Raw genomic sequence first — 21,182 nt, 5'->3', positions numbered from 1 at the left:
ACAACAAGTACAAAAGATATCCCCAAAGAGATCTAGCCTGTCAATATCATCTCCTCGGGCAGCAACAAGCAAATCATATCAAGCATGCAACATAAAAGAAAAAGGCAGAGGGGAGAAGAGAGGCCATTCGGAGAAAATACTCGATAAAGAAAAAGAAACCTAGAGAAAAAAATTAAAAAATTACAGAGGGCATTCAGGGTTTCTAAAAGAGAAAGAAAACAAGAGAGGAAAGAGAACATGCCTCGGTTGAACGTCGATGAAAGTTGAGGTCGTCGAAGATGAAGAAATCGAAAGGTTTCATCTCAGATCTACAACGTTTGGGCCCTTTTTAGGCCAAACGGGCCCTGATCCTTGCTCAGGGCCAAAAAGAGCTTCGAGTAACACATTTTTCTCTCCCCTCCGACGTCGGCCGCCGGTCAGTGGCGGCCGGCACGACGGAGGCTCGTCGTTCCCTGAGAGAGCTCTCTAGAGCTCTCAGAGCTCTCTAGAGCTCTCTGAGCTCTCTCCCACTCTTTCTCTCTCTCTTCTTTCGTTTGAAAGGAAGCAAATGAGATACATGGTTGTTGAAGCTGGTTTAAAAAAATATATACGCTACGCGAAACGACAGCGTTCTAGGGGTCTTCAGCGTGTTTCAAAGCATGGGTAAATGGTTGTTCAGGTCCCTCTTAGTTTGTATCAATTGTTTTCGCCATTAATGAAATTTGGGATATTTTATTATGTGCCTCTTTGTTTCAATATTTTCATTTCAATCACTAGTTTATGTTTTATGTTATGTTTGCTGATATTTTAATTTGACCCTATGATTTATGCACCTTTTATATTAGTCAATATTAAATGTGAATGTATTTTGGTCTAATTGTTATTTGCTCTTGCATGTTTTTATTTAATTTATTTTAGTCCCATATGTCTGTAATTATATATGTTTAAGTATTTAGAGTTTTGACAGATGATTTTGTGTAGTATTCATTTTAGTCTTTCGTATTATTCAACATTTAAAATTGAGTAATTTATGCTTTGAAATCCTATGTTTTGTTTAATTTGCATTCTGGTCACTCTATTTATCTGGTGTTTAAAGCTTAGGGTTTATTGCTTATTAGGTCACTGTTTCGTTTTTTAGTTTTTCAATGCTTGAAATGATTGTATTATATGTTTGTGTTTATTTTCATTGGTGTTATATATGTATATGTGTAGGGGTATTTTAATTATTATTTTCATGTACTATTGTTTTACTTATGTATATGTTCATATTTTTTATAATGAATAATATATATTAGTTCCTTTACATGTTTAATATGTAATTATTTTTAGTTATTAAATTTTACTCTTTTATGCGTTATTACTCGAATGGTTTTCAAAAACACAATTTGTAGAATGGGCGTGGAAAACATCGCTTGATCGAAGCGGTGTAATCCGATACGACATTTAAATGTGAACTTGAAATAAAATTGATTTTCTTGCTAATTAATTCTTTTTTATTTTAAATCGAATATTGCAATGAATGTCTCTAATAACAATTATTTGATTTCATGCAAATGTTGATTATCAATTTATATTCGATTCACATTTTTATAACCAAGGAGGAATATTCTTTACTAATGAGAAATAGTTGAAATGACTTTCCGATGGAGGATATCAAATTTCAAGATTTCTTATATTGTTAAAGGATTTTCTTTAAATAATTAATTCGAAGCAAATTAATCAATTTTTGATAAATGAATCATATTTTAACTTTATATTCGATTCATGATTTCAATAATTACGACAACGTGTAAGCGATCAAGTATCAATTTTGGGCGCTGTGGGGGTGCTTATCCTTCCCCACGCGTAACCGACTCCTGAACTCGTTTTAATCGAATCTTTGTAAACGCAAACCAGCTTTTTGTCTTAAAAATGATTTTCTTAAAATTGTTTTTAAAGATGTTTTTAGGTATTTGACCTACCTAACCCAAAGGTCGATGGTGACTCTATCTAATTTATTCCAAATTAATCCAAAATCACCAATTTTTCCAAATTAAAATCATAATTATTTTTTTAAATAATATTTAATTGTTTTCCGAAAAAAATGGTTATGACAAGTGTATGAGTATGCAATGTGAAATGGTTAAAAAAATCCTTAAACAAATATTGCATTGTATTCACCCAAACTAATAAAAAAGTTAAGATTGATCCTCTCTCAGTCTAAATTTTAATTTGATTTACATCTCAATATATGTGTACTCCATCTAGATATATTTTAAACAATAATATTATCATACTTTATAATTTTTCAATTGTCTATTATGTATATCTATAATATGTTTGTAATTGTAATCATATATGATAAAAAATCTAAAACAAGCATTATGTTATGTTTAGATTTTGTAACTAATTAAACATTAGTGTTTAATGTTTTTTAAATTATAGTAAATATATAAATTATTAAATATGACAAAATTTTAAATTCAATAAAATATTAAACTATTGTGATATTAATAACATGATATCTATATTTTGTATTTATAAAATATTTGGAGTTTATTATATTCAAATTATCATATTTCCGAATTCTAATTTCTAATATGGACGTTAATTTCCATTTTACCCTTTAGATTGAAGTCAAGTTGTATATTCGTCCCTTAATATTTAATTGTCCTTTCAGATTATTTTATTGTTAAATATGTTAGGTGTTAGGTATTTTAATTTTCTATTTTTCGGATAATAATGAAGGCTTCATTGCATAATATAGGAGGTTTAATTATACGTCTAGTCCCTGATTTTATACATCCTTCTCACAGTGACCTTTGAACTTTTATTCCATAATTAGTTTATGAACTTGTATTTTATTAAATATATTAGCCGTTCTTTGTAACGATGTTAAGCGAGTGATGACGTGATATTTTCAAATTATATCATTTCATTATCTTAATATTTAAAATTATATAATTAATATATATATATACACACATACATACATTGAAAATTAAAATAATATATATAATTAAAAAAAGCCTATTTTCTGTCAACATATTTTTTGTTTGGGCTGAAACATTTTCGGGTTTTCAGTAGAGTGATACAAGCTTAGTTGATGCATTAGGAAGAAGTGAACAATTTGCTATTTTGTTGGATTTAACAAATATGTAGGCGTAGTTTAATTCACGAAATGTAAGATTATTTTTCGAAATAAATTATTGAAATGTTATATTATTGACACATCACTAAGAATGATACATTATCTTGTTTGATTTGTTGACAAAATATAAGATTATAGTTTGGTTGAAAGAATATAAGATAGAAAAGAACATATATTTCCTAATTGTCTTTGACATATATGTTATTTACATCAAAATGTATTCTCAAATATAAAGTGAAAATTTTCACATGAAAATTCATATAAAATATATTTTTTATTAGTTCTAATTTTATATTTTTATAACATTTTTACAAAAATAATTTAATATATATTTTATATTATGTTTAACTTTTTTATTTTTTAAAAATATAGAAACATACTTATACCAATGTAAGTATGTGTTTATTTCTACACTTTTTTCTTAATATATCCATGCTATGTATGAGTTTTACATCAAAATATCATATCAAATTTTTTAACAAAATTAATGAAAATTTTAAAAAATATAATATAGAAATATTTTTATGGAGCTCAATCCTAAAAAATAAACGCAATAGAATGCATACAAAAATAAAACTTAAATCAAACACGAACATAAGAAATACTCAAAATAAAATAGAAATCTAATATATTTTTTATTTTATACACATCTTATTTTTTTATAATAAGTATTAAACAATTTGAAATCATAATAAAGAATAAAAGAAATAAAATAGATTTATTAATTATGCACAAAAGGAAAGATCATTGACAATCCAGAACGGTTGGGAGGATGTCATCATTGAAGGAGATGCACAAAGCATTGTCACTCGACTTGCAAACCCTACTCTCGATCTTTCCATTATTGGGAATTTATTACTACTGATTTGGTTATACTGTGCTTATTTTTCGTGCAAGATCTTATTTTTCAGAATTAGTAGTAAAGAGGAAGCATTCTACATTTTTTTATTATTTGGTCACGGCGGGAGACATAAGCACGACTCTCGGCATGACACGGTCCGACGTGGTAGTTTCTAGAAGGTCCAGTCAGCAGTAGTTTTCTAGAGGATCTAGTCAGCACCTTCTGGAAGGTGGACGGGCAGAGATATCTTAGGAGATTTATTTTTAATTTTAAAGTTTGAATTTGGAAAATATTTGGAATTATCTTTAGGATTATTTTTTCTTTTAATTTATATGTTTATCTCTAGGATTTTAGAGGCTATAAATACCCTCTTGGGGTAAGGCTAACACACAATTCAAATATCACTCTTCTTATTGTTTCTAGTTTTATAAGTTCTTCTTTTCTTTCAAGTTTTCGGTTTATTTTATTTTAAGTTTATTTTTAAATATGATAATTATGACTTTTGTCATGCTTAGCTAATTTTCTCATAAGTCGAAAGGCTAAGCGATGACTCAATTCAATATGTGAGAATTGAAAAGCACTTAACATCTTCAGGATGTCATTTTCAGTTTTCTAAAAAACTTGGATATATAATCGACCTATCCTTTAAAAATCATAACACTTTCAAATAAAAAAGTCAACGTTGATTTGGATGTTGTTTTGATTTAAAGCTGGGAGGAAAGATATGCTAATAGCAAATCCAACTTCCTGTGAACACACTTAGCAGCGGTCCGCTAAGAAAAACTAATATCATGTTAAATTCTCAAAGAGACAACATAATCCGAGTCAGACTTTTCCTAAACTAAATTGTTTTTGCACTAACGACTATTGTCGTAGTTAGTTCAATTAAAAGTTGGATTTCCAAAAATTGACTTTGGGAAAATCAGTTACCAAAATGAAAAGTCAGTTACATGGCTAATGCCTTGTAGACTGTAACCAACGTGAATCCCGAAGTGAAAATTGAATTTCGATAATAAAAAACGAATTGAGTCAAAGCGAGGCCTGAGGTTGCTTTTTAGTATAATTATTTTTCAAATCCTTGTTTACTTTCTTAATTTTTTTCTTTAAATTATTTTTCCTTATTCAATTGTTTTCATCAAAACCCCTAATTCATTTTACTATTTATCACATGGTTTGAGCAGTTCAAGCAAAAATTTGAGAATTTTCTAAGTCCCTGAGGATTGACCTTTGATTCTCTTTACTGCATATTTTTTAAATTCTATTGAGAATTATATTCTATTGGGAAGACGAAATTTATTTTTGACATAAAAACGACAAGTTGTCAAATTGGCATCATTGTCGGGGACTTCGCCAAATTTGCTAATTTTTGTTTGCTTTTGATTTATGACCAGGACAAACCCAGGCGAATTAGTGGAGTACAATCCGAAAATCGAAGGCAGAGCTCGAAGATTTTACGCACAGATGATTCGAGAAAGAAGGAGACAACAATAATCAGATCCATAATTGAGTTCAAAATCAAATCCAGGTTAATCTGTTAATACATAACCAAATTCGATGGTCGATCCCACTATCAAAGAGTTAGCCGCAGCTCCTACTAAATAAAAACCATTGTGCATTGATTTCCCAAGGCGAAACTCCATACCAGTTAACAAATGGCCTTATTCATCTCCTTCCTACCTTCCGTGGATTACCAAACGAGAATCCACATAAACATCTCACGAAATTTCACATGGTCTACTCCAGCATGAAACCACAAGGAGTAACTGAGGACCAAATCAAACTTAGAGCTTTTCCTTTTTCCTTAGCCGATCCAACTAAGGAGTGATTATTTCATTTACCCCCAAATTCTATTACCACATGGGCTCAAATGACTCACCTTTTTCTTGACAGGTTTTTCCCTGAGGCGAAAACAAGTGAGTTACGAAGAAGAATACTTGGAATCAAGCAACATGAGGGAGAGCCACTCAATGACTAATGCGAAAGATTTAAAATGTTATGTGCTAGTTCCCCACATCATGGACTAACTGAGCAAACACTCCTTCAATACTTTTATGAAAGATTAGCTCCTCTGGAAACAAAGATGGAAATCAATTTGTCTATTCGTCCCCTAATATTTAATTTTCCTTTTGAATTATTATTTTATTGTTAAATATGTTAGGTATTAGGCAGGGACGAAGCATAACGAGGCACAAAGTGGCCCGGAACGTGTTAAATTTGTATATTTGATATAATTTTGGTCTAATAGTATTTTAGTTTTTGTAAAAATAAATATTTAAATTAAAAACATAAAATTTATTAAATATTTAATCAAGTAGGACTGAACTAAAGAAGGATAACCCCCGTTCTCAAAATTTTGGTCTTTGGTTTTTGTAAGTCTTACTATTACACAAATTAAGTGTTATTTTGTGAATTTTGAGTTTTTCCTTTTTCTAAATCTAGGGTGAATACAATGTAATATATGTACAAAGACTCTCAACTATTTAATAATGAACGCTCATACCCCCACATGAGCAGTGCTCGAACTTGAGACCTCAAGGATAACAACAATCCCTTAATCACTAAGTTACTAAGTTGCTTAGTTCATGTTGAATTTTGAGTAAATACTTAACAAGTCTTTATATTTTTTAAAATATTTCAATATTTCGACCTCTGTCAATACTTAGTTCTGGCTCCGTCCCTGGTGTTAGGTATTTTAATTTTCTATTTCTTCGGATAATAGTGAAGGTTCAATGCTAATATAGGAGGTTTAATATACGCCTAATCCTTGAATTTATACATCCTTCTTACAGTGACCTTTGAACTTTTATTCCATAATTAGTTTATGAACTTGTATATATTAGCCATTCTTTGTAACGATGTTAAGCGAGTGATGACGTGATATTTTCAAATTATATCATTTCATTATCTTAATATTTAAAATTATAAAATTAGTGTATATATATATATATAAGCCTACTTTCTGTCAACATATTTTTTCTTTGGGCTGAAACATTTTCGGGTTTTCAGTAGAGTGATACAAGCTTTGTTGATGCATTAGTGTCGACACTGTTTTTCATCCGGGCATGGAAAAACTTGTACCGGTGTGTCTCGACTTATTTTACGAAAAATTTGATTTTGTGAAGAAATTTTTGGAGTCGTCATCGACCTTTTGAGTTAGGTAGGTCAAATACCTAAAAATTATCTTTTAAAAGAGTTTTTTAAAAAACATCATTTTAAAAGATAAACAAGTCTACGTGTAACTAGAAATTCATTTTTTGAATAAAATAAAAAAAGATTTGGGGATCGATTACGCGTGGGGAAGGATAAGTACCACCACAATGCCCAAAATTTACCTCATTGATTAGAAATTGTCTCTAATAATGAAAATCTAAGAATTCGAATATAAATTTAAGTTATGATCCTCGTATTCCAAATTCAATCACATAATTTCATTTAATAGGAAATTCTAAGGAGAAATAGAAAATATTCCAGTATTTCCAATCGAAGAGAATAATCCCTAAAATACTTTAGGACAAATGTTTCTCTTTCCAACTGAAATAAAAAAATAATAACTTCTACCAAGAATTTGAGATTAAATAATTTGATTCGACCAAATAAAAAAAGTCAATTAATCCAAATTATATTAATTATGCTAGATGATGAAAGTTTAAACTAGAATGGCAAAAATACACAATAAAGAGAAAAGACCAAAAAAATAAGTATCACTCAAATATAAGTGCTTAAATAAAATAAAATCATAAATAACATAAGGACCAAAATGCAAGATAGAAAATAAGGCATTCAATTTGATAAAAATATGAAACATGCATATATATATATATATTCATGGGACTAAAATAAAATAAACAGAAACTAGAGTGCTTCGATGATAGCTGATGGGTTGAGCATTTTTTTGCTTGGATGATGACTGATAACTCCAGAACCAAAATCCCCCTCTGGTTTCGTTTTCACTGCTATTTCTAGTTGATTTTTTTCTTTCTGTTTTTTTTGTGCCTTCTGTTCTGCTTCTTGTTTCGTGTGTTTGCAGGGCACTGGCGAGAGCAGATCACGGGCGCAGCTGTGGGTAGCTGAGCCATTGCTCGGTTGGTCGTGCGCGATCTGGAAATGCGTGGTGGCTTCACTTGAGTCTGCAGTCGGCTCGGGAATCACAGAGGGCTGGGAACTGTTGGATCGTGGAGCCAGATCCAACGGCCTTCCTGCTGCGCTAGAGGCTGACAAGGAAACCCTAATGGGTTAGGGTTTCTTCAGTTGGGCTGAAGAACTGGGTTGTTGGGAACTGGGCTCGTTTGGTCCAGCCCTTGTAATCTTAGTTTAATTAGAATTTGTAAAAGACCAAAAAACATTAATCATATTTAGTTACTTACTTATTTATATATATAATACTATAATATTTATAAGTACCCATGCATATACTCGTATGCATCACTAATATAGAACACGTAACCACTATGAAATCCACATATCATTAATGATAACCCTAACTAACGTGTCCTACGAACTTAGTAATAACCAGAAATTAATCATAAGATACACATAAGACGTCCCGGACAAAATGAGCATCTACAAGCGTGTAGCCGACAATCACGCCGATCATCAGCGGCTGTTGGCCACCAAACTTTGGGGATTCAATCAATTCGTCATGGAAGTTGCATATCTAGCCACCGTTTGTGAGATTCGAAGTCTATCGTTGTGAAACTGGCCAGCGACCTTTTGGGTTTCGAAGCTCCGATCTCATCTGTCTACCGTCAGATAGACCTGGTTTTTTGATATGTTGCTTATGGGGATACATTACACTTCTCACCGTTCGGATTAGATAGAAGGGATTTCTATTGCAGTGAGAGATCCGGCCGAGTGGTATATTCCTTTTTTCTTCTTTTTCATTTTTTTCTTATGCAATATTTGATTTAAATAAAATAAATAAATCAAAAATTGTTTTTTATTTGATGCTCTCTATTGTTTTGGAGCATAGGACCCCTTGCAATTTTCTTGTTAGGGTTTTTATACCCCTTTTACATATGTGAAAAAATAAAAAGCTGATTTTGGTTTTGTGGTTGGTGTAGCGTGCAGGCTTTGCTGCTGAGTTGGTGGCGCAGTGACCGACGGGGGATGGGTTGGAATCAGTGCAGCAGTGAGTGGTAGGGCATGGCTTTTATATTTAAATTAATTTTTTTGGGATAAAATGGTGATTACAGCTACCCTTCTCTCTCATTACTGTGAAACGGGAATGGAACGGAGACATAAAGCACCAATTTTATCCAACTTGATCATCTGATACTTGTGAGCTCCAAGATCTTCTTATTATGAACTTTTCACTCTTCTGTTCGGACGAATTCTTCTCATTATGAACTCTTTCTTGGAAATGACGATCCACCTCATTCTGTGATGAAATTGATCAAGAATGATGTTAATCTAACTCCATATGCGATAGATGAGCCAAGGATTGGTGTTGTTCCAACTCTATATGTGATGGAAATGAGCTGAGGTTGAACAAGTTCTTCTCATTATGAACTTCTTCTCTCCGCGGATGAGTTTTTTCTCATTATAAACTCTCCACTGGATAGTTGAGCTAAGGTTGAATAAATTCTTTCAGTATGAACTTTTTCCCTCGTTGGATGAATTATTCTCATTATGAGCTCTCCACTAGAAATGTTATGCCAAGGTTGAACAAGTTTTTCTCATTATGACTTATTCTCCCTTATTGGATGAGTTCTTCTCATTATGAACCCTTCCACTGGAAATGTTGATTGGTTTATCCTCTCATTCAAAAATTTTAAACATGCAAAAGATCATCATATGTCAGTAGTTTGTATTTAAAGTACCCGAGATAATGACCTGATGGTCCTCAATTTTTTGCTGAGATCTATTTCTTTAAATGGTGAAAATATAAACTGATTCTTTGCTAAAGTCTTGAAATGATCTCTTTGTTAACTTTTTGAATTCATCTTAGATATTCAAAACTCTATGAAAAATGAATTTGTATGCTCCTATTTTGCAAATGCCTAAATATGCATGCATGATGTCATTTAATTATTGTAAATTCTATTATCCAGTGAATCTTTGCTTCTTTATCTTTGCTGGTTTTTCGTTTTTTGTTGGGTTAATCCTGGACACGGCATTTCCCACTCTTATTGAAGCTATCTGGCCACTTCCTAGTAAATGGTTGACTTCTCTTCACCAAAAAGTCTAGTTGAAGAAATATATCACTGAAAGGTTTCTAGGGAGACAATCCTAAAATGACTCAACGACATCCCAGAAAAATGGTCCTAAAAGGACTCATAAAAATTTATAGAAAATGATCCTAAGAAGGACAAAATGGCTTCTCGAAATAGACTTTACAGGCATTCTCATGATAGGGAAATCAAAATTTAGCATGTTATATAAAATGATTAAATGTATAATGTAAAGATGTAAATTAATGTAATATGTATGATGCATGTTTTCTTGATCTGTGGTTGGAATTGTTACAACAACAATCTTTATTGCTAGGGCAATCTTCATTCTCTTCCTAGTTTGGCTATCTTCTTTATTTGTCGCACCAGAGTGCATTTTTGCGAATATTAACTTGTGAACATAAGCATCTTGCCTAGTTAAATTTTGCCTTTGATAAATTTGGCTTCTCATTTCTTATATTGTGTAAAAATCCAATAGAAATTTCATCTTTGCCATAAATTTTTGAAAAGGGAACCTATCATTTCAAGATTTAGAGATTGTGTATTTACTGCTACCTTTTGACGAAAAATCAATAGCCACCGTCTAGAACTAACCACCGTAGAAACTGACAGAACATTTACGTTCCTTGACAAGTCCTACGATACATCCATGCCAAGGATGGTAGTTGGAACCTTAGAAACAACTAGAATTGAAGGTTTTTGCTCAATTTCTAACATCGACTTTAGCACTCTAAGCTTTGCATTGATTTTTTTCGATGTTTTATCGGTAACTTGACAGAAAGAGAACTTCCCATTTATCCACCTTTAATCTTGGCGCAGACAACACACAACCTTCTAATTGGGTGAAATTAGAATTTATATAAACCCTTTATGCACTCAACATTGGCTCAACATCATAACTACTAGTAGGGAATCATTCATCATTTCTTGTGGCTTCAACATTTATGCATGGCAAATCACCATAAATAATACAAATGTAGGCTCGAAGAACTTATCGTCGAGAAACATTTGAAAATAAAACTTGTCTTCTTCAAAAATTTATTTACGGTTATCATCAAGAAGCCCCTAAAAATTAGGCTTAGCTTCTTTAAAAATTCATCGAAAGTAATCAAGAAACCCCTGAAAATCAGGTTTAGTTTCCTAAAAAATCATTTGAAAATATCAAGAAACCCCTGAAAATCCGGCTTAGCTCTTTTGAAAACTTATTTCAAAATTATCAAGAAACTTCCGAAAATCGGACATAGCTTCTTTAAATAAAACTCATTTTAAAAAAAACCAAGAAACCCTGAAAATTAGGCTTAGTTTCTAAAAAAATCATGTTAGCCGGGTAACATAGCCCACTTCAAAAAAATGATGGTTATTCTATATTGAGTTCCTCAATTCTTGAGGTTCTGCAACTCTTAATATAATTCCCTCCATCTGACGCTTGAATTTTGACTTTTCTTTCTCTTATTTTCTTGGAAAATTTGTAAAATATGCCTTAATGCATGAAATGTGAATGCAATATATGTATCTACATGTACTGAATGAGGTTCTTGAATACAAAAATATTGATCATCAATTCTTCTTCTGGATCAAAGTAGAGAACTCAATCTTCCTTCACTTGATCATATTTGAATGGATTCTGCCTCAATGGCAACTTGACAGCTTAGGCTTGCATCTTCTGAAGAGTAATATGATTATCTTGTGTAATCGTGTCTTTTTATCTTTTATCTTTGGTTTCTTCATTACAGTCTTAGAAGAAGTGATCTCATGTGGTCAGGCGTATGGTCTTGATACCTCTTTCTAGCTCTAATTCACTGGTTCTATCAGGAACCTTTCGAGTTAAACTCTTCTTGTCCTCATATTCTACCCTTTGCATTCCAAACGGCGAAGCTCATTCACCATGTATGCTTGATTTAAATCTTGTTATCTCGGCGAGTTCTGGTTTTGGTAATGCCCCATGTGGTATTCATGGCTCTTTTCGTGCAAAAATCTTAATCTCGAATGGTTTCACTCTTATGTCGCTAATCAGCAACCATATGCCATCAACATAAATGTTATCGAATAGTTTAAAGGCTTCTCTTCATGATGCCACAATCAGATGGACATTTAAGAAGTGATCAATTCTTCTAACAGAAATGTCTTGAATCTTTGCCATTACCTGAGATACGTGCCCTTTTCGACTAAGGCGATCATCTGCTTCTTGATGGATTACCGACAACGTCACAAAGAAGTGTTAAAAGTTCTATCCTCCAGTCCTTCTGATCTCTCGAACTATGCAAAATGTCTTCATTACTCTGACATCATTTGTTCTTTTCTCTAATTGAGGCAAAATAAGCTTCATGAGCTTCAATAACATTTTCACTTGAGATTGTCTGTTTAAAAATGTTTTTCTCCTTTCTTCTATTTTAGAAATGTGAAAAAAATTGTTGAATAAATTTCAAAAAAGTTTTCATTTTTTTCAGGCTCACAATAAAAAAAATGTAAAACAAGAGTTCATTGAATATCAAATAAATCAACTTTTCTTTTAATCCTTCAAAAATTATATACATTTGAAAAGTGTAAGATTAATGTTGATATAAGGGTTAGGTTGCCTTGGGAAGTAATGTGTTTCAGGCTAATTTGCAAAAGTAATATGTTTCAGGTTGGCTTCTTTGGTGGAAATCTTGCATCCTTGATTCTGGTGTTCATTGATTTGATGCAGTAGCCATTATTCTTATCTTTTGGAAATGTGCATTGGTTCCTAGCCCTCGTGAGCACCTTTGGGTTGTGTAGTGCTTTATCAAGATGTATAAGATCGTCTTCTTGCAGTGGTTGAAAATCTTCATATTCGAGCAGCCTTTTCAGGTTTTCAACTCGAATTATCCTTTGGTTTCAAGACGTCGTCTAAAATTTTATGTACTGAACCCTCTATTTATTATTTTACCCTATCATGCATTAAAGATTTTAGAAAATTATTTTTTACAGATAAAATTAACCTTGAGAGGCGAAATGAAATCTGAAAATAGTCTATCCACTTAGAAATCCATGTATGATTAGAAGGACTTTTCTGGCATAACGTAGGATAGGGCTCACGGTTATGAAGAAAAGGATAAATAGGCCTAAACAAATGTTTAAGGGTTATCGAACCAATGATCAATTCGTTCTGATGTCTTCAATCTTGTCTTGCACGATTTGAATATGCTTGTGTGTCTTTTATTTTCTTTCATTTTCCTTTGGTTTTCCATAATCTTCAGGTGAATTGATTCTATCTCTTTGAACCACTCGTCTTAAAGTGTTTGATATGTTTTCTTTCTTCTTTTTCTTTTTGATTTCTTTTCTCTCTCTTCTTTCTTTCTTTTCTTTTATTTGTCTTCTTTTTTTCTTTTCTTTTTTATTATTTCTTTTTATTATATCTTCTATTTTTCCTATGTGTCATCAACTTTGTTTTATCTTTGAGCACTTCGTATTTGATCCACCTTGCGGCATCTTGTTATTTCTCATCATGACTTGCCTCTGTAACGAAATCTGGATTGATGACTTTCATTCTTGCAAGCATTTCCTTCACCTTGCCCCCGGTGTGGAGGGTGATCCTTGGTTAGGGTTGAATCAGAAGAAAACTACTATAGGCTGAAATGGGGATAACATATATATATATATATATATATATATATATATATAAAGGATAAATGAAACAAAGTCGTTCATCATCTCATACACAAAAGTCCTTGTAGAAGAGGTATCCTAGGGGGACGAGTATTTAGTATTAACCTCATTTACAATGAAAATAATGTAATTAATGCATGATAGAATTATTTCAATGATTCACTTTATTTCTACTTCACTTTGCTCTTAGTATGCCACAATTATTCAAATTATGTTGCATAAACTTAATTCGTAATACTTCATCTTGTCTTTCTTGCAAGAATGGATCTCGTACACATGACCATCTTATACTTTATGCCTCCAGGCTTTATTGAGGTTGAGAAATGAATGTTGTTTTTTTTGTCTAGAAAGGGAAATAAGTGAATCTGAAGCCATCTATCTTGGAAAATATAGTGTTAAAGAGGGATCAACTCTGTTTGGGAAGGTAAAAGTACGGATTTTGGTGCCTTGTGAAGGATAAGGGCATGACTTTATTGTTTCAAAGGGAAGTGATGTCAAGTTTCGGTCTCTATTATTTTGGGTAAGGAACCAAACAATGATTTTTGGGCTTTGGATGGGGTATGGAAGGTCTAATCTTGCCACTTGTAAAAAGTATATAATTAATGGAGTAGTAAAAGAATCTTTAATTCATTCGATATTCAAAGAATTACGAGATTAAAACTTTATTTACTATTCATAACCTTGGAAAACAACATAAGTTCAATCAACAAAATATTTATTAAGTACACAAAGAAAGAACAAAAACACGTTCAAACATGATAATGCCAATGCAATATGGTTTCACAGTGGATTGAAGAACTTTTTCATGATTTGTTCTAGAATGTCTCATGACACGTTAAAGGTCAATACCCCTTGGCCAAACAAATTTTGGACCTTGCTCTTTGGTGCCCTATAGATCTCAATGATGTTCCTCGAACTTTAGACGGCAATAATATCACGTCCTTAGCTCTTAATTATTTTCTAAGTACGAAGGGGTGACTTCAATTTACCTTAAAAGATTTTACGAGTTACTCCCAGGATCAGTGATTAATGCAGGTTGAGATGCAATGTATATCATGCAATGTACGATGTATAGATGTTAATGCAAAAAGTAAACGCAACAAAGAAATTGATTCCAAAGTAATTCTCACGAAGACGTCGCTTTCACTCCCACTTAAAGGGGAAAGAGCTCGAGTATAAAGCTTATATTTATGCAATGCACGTGTTGTGTGATGAGAAATTCTTAAACCATTGAGAAACGACCACAAAAAAAATCGAACTAAAGTGAATCTAAAATTTTAATATCTCAAAATCAATCAAATACAAGCATTAGTATACAAGGATACAAAATAAAATAAAATAATAAAACAATAATAATAAAGAATTGAAAGAAATCAAAAGAATCGTGAATTAAATAAAACTGGATTCTCAATTTCCAACTATAGAGACAATATATGATTGATTTAGGGCTTGATCCACTAAGTCCCCAGCGGAATCGCCAAGCTGTCGACACCGTTTTTCGCCTGGGCAGGGAAAAAATTGTACCGATGTGTCTCAACTTATTTACGTAAAATTTGATTTTGCGAAGAAATTTTTTGGAGTCGCCATCGACCTTTTGAGTTAGGTAGGTCGAATACCTAAAAATTTTCTTTTAAAAGAGTTTTTAAGAAAACATCATTTTAAAAGATAAACAAGTCTACATGTAACAAGAAATTCATTTTTTTAATAAAATAAAAAGGTTTGGGGGTCGATTACGCGTGGGGAATGATAACACCCCCATAACACCCAAAATGGTACCCCATCGATTATAAATTGTCTCTAATAGTGGAAATCTAAGAATTTGAATATAATTTAAGTTATGATCCTCATGTTTCAAATTCAATCACATAATTTCATTTAACAGGAAATTCTAAGGAGAAATATAAAATATTCAAGTATTTCCAAACTAAGAGAATAATCCCTAAAATAATTTAGGACGAATATTTCTCTTTTCAACTGAAATAAAAAGAATATAATAATCTCTACCAAGAATTGAGATTAAATAATTTGATTTGACCAAATAAAAAAATCCAATTAATCCAAATTATATTAATCATGCTAGATGATGAAATTTTAAACAAGAATGGCAAAAATATAAACACTATAAAAAGCAAAGACCCAAAAATAAGTATCACACAAATATAAGTGCTTAAATAAAATAAAATCATAAATAACATAAGGACCAAAATGCAAGATAGCAAAATAAGTCATGATAAACATATATATATATATATTCATGGGACTAAAATAAAATAAATAGAAACTAGAGTGCAATCATTAAAGGACTTAAATTAAATTGCTAAAAAATAAGGGACCAAAATATAATAAATAAAAAAATAGTAGACCAAATCATAAATAAGAAGTGACCAAAATGCGTAAATTGAAAGGACATTAGTCAAATCAGAAATAAATAGACTAAAATGCATAAATTAAAAATACAACACAAATTCATGAATAAATAATAAAACAGAAAAAATCAAGTGACTAAAGTAAAACAAAAAAAATAAGTAACAATTTTTGAGTAAATGGAAAAATAAAACATTGATAAAATAAAATAAATAAATCAGAATGATAAAAATGCAATAAATTAGAAAAGGAAGGTATAGTGACCAAAATGCGAAAACACGACAAACATAGGGGGACTTGTAAAAAAATAAGCCAAAATGTCAATATAAGAACATTAAAACGGTAAAATCTCATAATAAGGACAAAATATTAAAAATAGTGAAATAAGCTAAAATTGGGGACTAAAATGAACACGGGAGAAAAATGGAGTGACAGAGCGCGTGATTTGGCCTTAGAAGCCCTAAACGCACCATTTGATGCCAAACTACGTCGTTTAATGGGGGATCGGGAAAACGCCAAAACGACATCGTGTTTATTCGTTTATAAATACCCCTTTCTGTTTTTTTGTTTTGTTTTATCTTCTTCACTCTCTCTTCACTTCTCCAGAAACTACGACGAGTGCCGTCGCCGGCCACCGCGCTGGTCGCCGTTGGCCACTAAACTTTCGAGGTTCATTCGTTTCGTCATGGTGGTTGTAGATCGGGCCACCGTTTTGTGAGATTTGGAGTCTATCGTCGTGAAAATGGCCGGCGACCTTTCAACTTTTGAAGCTTCGACCTCCTCCGTTTACCGTCAGATCGACCTGGTTTTTTAATATGTTGTTTCTAGGGATACCTTACACCTTCTCACAGTTTGGATTGGACAGTAGGGGTTCCTATCGTAGGTGAGAGATTCGATCGAGAGGTATATTCCTCCTTTCTTCTTTTTCGTTTTTTTCTTATGCAATATTTGCTTTAAAGAATATAAAAGAACCGAAAAATGTTTTTTTGTTTGATGCTCTCTATTTTTTTTAGCAGAGGACCCCTTACATTTTTTTATTGGGGTTTTTATAACCCCTTTTACATATGTGAAAAAAAATAAAAGCTGATTTGGTTGGTGTTTGGGTTTGGTCGTAGCGTGTGCAGGCTTTGCTGCTGAGTTGGTGGCACAATGACCAGTGGGGGATGGGCTGGAATCAGTGCAGCAGTGAGTGGTTTTTGGTAAAAATAAAATAAAAAAATTTGCTTAATATATTTTTTCTTTTTTTATCGTAAGAAAAATCTCAAAATTATAATTATAATTTAATTACAGTGAACTATCAAATAAGATATTACTCATTAATTTAGTGTGTCTAGTCATCTCTCTAATAACAGTCAATGATAACAAATGCCAATTACAATTGAAAAAACAATGATGATAAAAGAGTAAGAAGATTAAGTTTGATACAAGTACTGACGCAAGCGAAAATCACCCAGTTTATAGGTTTCATGAGAATCACGACTCAGTAGTCCTCGGGTTTTATAGTGAAAGCAAACATTTGGAATTTCCTTCACTTTCCAGTAATCCAGGCCGTCACTTGGCAGTATATTTTTGGCAAATTCCTTTGGCAGATTGTAAAATCCTAGATTTTTAAGGATTCTAAGCTGCCAATGCCGGTGGGAACCTCCTTCATCAGTGGACTAGTCCCTATTTCAAGTGTCTCCAAGCAAGGTAAAGACCCTCCATCTATTACCACTTTCTCCAACTTGTACAAACGACGAAGTGCAAGGTGTTTTAGTTTTTTGAACTTTCCTTGTTCCAAGTGCAATTCAACTCCATTGTAACCTTCATAAAGCCAGAACTCTAACAGCTTTGGCAAATCTCCAAGGATTTTAAGCGAATCATTTGATATGCTAGACCAGTGTAAACTAATTTTGACTAGGTTCTCCAGTTCAGCAATCCAACCGGGCAGCGTCATTAGTTGTCCATGCAAGCGAAGACGATGAAGGGATGGAGGAGGAGACATTGATTCCAGTTCAAGAACCTCGTTTTCTTTCACTGCCGAAATACGCAGTGCATAAAGGTGGGGCATCTGCTTTATAGCACCACACAAAGCTTCCCCGCAATCTGATTTCAGTTTAGTGATTCCCAATTTCCTCAACCGCTTTAACTTCTCAATTCTCTACCAAAATGCTCACCATTTTGCGATTCGAAGTCGACATAATAAAGCTTTTCTAATGACTCTAAGCTCCCGAAGACACTGTCATTGATCTTTACGCCTTGGTCAGAATCTATAGTGTAATGATTAACAAGATCGACTGTGTAAGCTCGAAAATATTGCAACTTACACAGATATCTTATCTCATCTGGGATCTCAACCACGAAAGAACCTTTCAAATCCAAAGTCAAGAGGTTATGCAATTTTCCTATGGACTTGGGAAGCATCTTTATTTTTGAATGTCTTAAGCTTAGATATCTCAAATGCCACAAATTCCCTATCTCCTCGGGGAGGTACTCGAATGGGGCGTTTTCAAAATCTATTTCTCTCAAAAGTTTGAAGTTTAAGGACAGTCTCTCAAAGACAGGATCATGCAACTCTTGTAAATTGGAAAAGATAATAGAATGAGTTCGAAAGTCACCATTTCTCCTTGACAAATCATGTGCTCTGTTATTGTCGATCCAGAGATATCGAGCAGCACCGTTGGAACTTGCTTGTGAGGATTGAATCAAATTTAGTTCTTCTAATTTGGAAAGAACAACTTCGTGGATCAAATCATGAACTCGACATGATCTAGCTCTTCCAGTGGAGTCGCTCCATTCAACTTGAACTAAGCTTCTGTTAATTAGCCTAGTTAAGTTTGCTTTAGCAGTTTCTTCCAATGTCATTTCTTGATTCTCCTTTACAAGACCCTCTGCAATCCATAATCGAATCAGTTTATTGACTCGAATGTGATAACTACGCGGGAACACGGCCATATATAAGAAACAAGATTTCAGGTAATGGGGCAAATCGTGATAGCTGAAGGATAGAATTGTTCTGACATGTGCAAGATGTGGATTGCTCTTCAGTTGTTTACTGAGGTCATTGCACAACCTTGTCCACTCAAATACATCTTTGCCCTTTGTTGAAAGAAGCCCTCCTATGGTGACAATTGCGAGTGGCAATCCATCACACTTTCTGGCAATGTCCAAAGATAAACTCTTTAAATTTTCAGGACATTCCTTATTTGATCGAATCGGAAGGCTGTTCTGCATAGTAGCTCTTGGGCCATTTCTAGAGATAAATGTTGCAAATTATGAACATGAACAAGGCAAGATTGCTTGCAAAATTCTGCAACACTGAGGCTTCTTGTGGTGATTATAATTCTACAGCCATTGTTATTTTCAGGCAAAGCAGATTGAATTACTCGCCAAAATTCTTCCTGCCAAACGTCATCAAATACAACAACATACCTCTTGTATTGCAAATATTCTCTGGATTTGCTGATCAGTTCCTCGACGTCCATTACATTGTTAATTCCGTTGGAAGGAAGGTCTTTCTTTGCTTCATGGAATCGTCTGATCATGCTTCTAAGCCGCTCCACCATGTTGTTTGATTGTGAAACTGTGACCCAAGCATGACAATCAAAATGGTCTTTAATGTCATCATATACCTTCTTAGCAAGAGTAGTCTTTCCAAGCCCTCCCATACCCACAAGTGAAATCACTGTGCGCATGGATTCCCCCTCATTCAATCTTCCGACAAGCTCGTCTCTTGAAGCTTCGATTCCGACAAGTGCATCAGTATCAACAAAATGGAGGCCGGCTCGAGGGTCTACATGTCCTATGCTTGATCCACGTCGGTCATTGAAACTGATGTCAAGTCTTCTTCTCTTGTTTCCAATTTCATGAACTGATCGATTGAGTTCTTGTATCTTTGACACCATCTGACGGTTGCTCTTTAAACTCCAGACATAACCAGCTATTTTTTTCAGAAAAGTCATGAAGCCATGTCGATCACGGTGTTTTGCCACATAAAGCATGTATTCATCCATGACATCCTCTATGCTATAAGCTACTTCCCTTATGTGTTTAACCCATGTCTTCACACTTTCATTGCTTTCTTCAGTGGCCGCCCAAGCATCTGCATCTCTTAGGAAAGAGGAAATGAAGTCTAGCTCAAGCTTCATGTCTACAACTTCTGCATGAAAATCTCTCACCAGTTGCATCTCTTCCTTGAGAAAAAATCAACTTCTCGAGCACTAAGTTCACAGCTACCTCCGCCATTTCCACTAGAGCTCAATGGGATACGTGAGTTAGAGATAACAATAATAGGAACTAGAAGATTGACCCTATCATTTACTCGGCTTCTATCACCATTCTTTATAGCTAGCAGGTTAAATTCATACATGTTGACTCAATTTGCACTATAACTTGTTGGGTATTTTTTTCCCTCTCCTTTGAATTTCAAGTTGGTTTCTGTTGACTTTAATTTCTTGAATTATGAATTGATTTCAGGTTTAACAGATTCCACTGTCCGCACTACCTAACATCTTTTAATATTAATTTTTTGGGAAAAGTACACAAATGGTCCCGTGACTATAGGGTGCTACTTTGTTGAGTCCTCTAACTATCAAAAGTTACAAAATAGTATTTCGATTATAGGATGTTACATTGTTGAGTTCCCTGACTATTAAAAGTTACATCTCGACTATTCATTATGTTCCAAACTTATACTTTCTCGTTACAACAGTATGAGTTGGTTGTTAATATGCTATTTGAGATATGATAAAATATGATCTTAGAATCTCAAAAAACTATTATATCTCAGACAACATATTAACATCTAGCTCAGCTGCCATCAATTTTTTTAACAAAAAAGGCGCCTGAGTTTGGAACATAACTAATAGTTGAGTGATCATTTTGTAACTTTGAATAGTAGAGGGACTAAACAAAGCAACGCCCTATAATCGAATGATCATTTTATAATTTTTAATAGTTGTGGAACTCAACAAAGTAGTGTCCTATGGTTGGGGACCATTTTTGTACTTTACCCTTCTTCTTCTTTTATAATATTGGCACGTAGGTTTAGCCAATGATCATTTAGGAATAAATATTAGGTGAGAATCTTGAA

At 33.1% G+C, this 21,182-nt stretch overlaps 1 protein-coding gene across 1 annotated transcript; it reads right to left on the bottom strand.

Annotated features, from left to right (window-relative positions):
* Positions 1–17,609: 17,609 nt before the first annotated feature.
* LOC120206953 (disease resistance protein RPM1-like) lies at positions 17,610–20,392 on the bottom strand. The gene is made up of 3 exons (XM_039206504.1): positions 19,315–20,392; positions 18,290–19,276; positions 17,610–18,239 (listed from the first exon to the last, which is right to left on the bottom strand). The coding sequence occupies exons 1-3, from the start codon at positions 20,275–20,277 to the stop codon at positions 17,712–17,714; spliced, it is 2,478 nt and encodes an 825-aa protein (XP_039062435.1). The 5' UTR covers positions 20,278–20,392; the 3' UTR covers positions 17,610–17,711.
* Between the last annotated feature and the right edge of the window lie 790 nt (positions 20,393–21,182).

The sequence above is a fragment of the Hibiscus syriacus genome, unplaced genomic scaffold (genome assembly GCF_006381635.1).
Source record: "Hibiscus syriacus cultivar Baekdansim isolate YM2019G1 unplaced genomic scaffold, ASM638163v2 tig00014213_pilon, whole genome shotgun sequence".
NCBI lineage: Eukaryota > Viridiplantae > Streptophyta > Magnoliopsida > Malvales > Malvaceae > Hibiscus > Hibiscus syriacus.
Note: the sequence above shows the minus strand (reverse complement) of the source record. Positions and strands in the feature narration are given on the sequence as shown.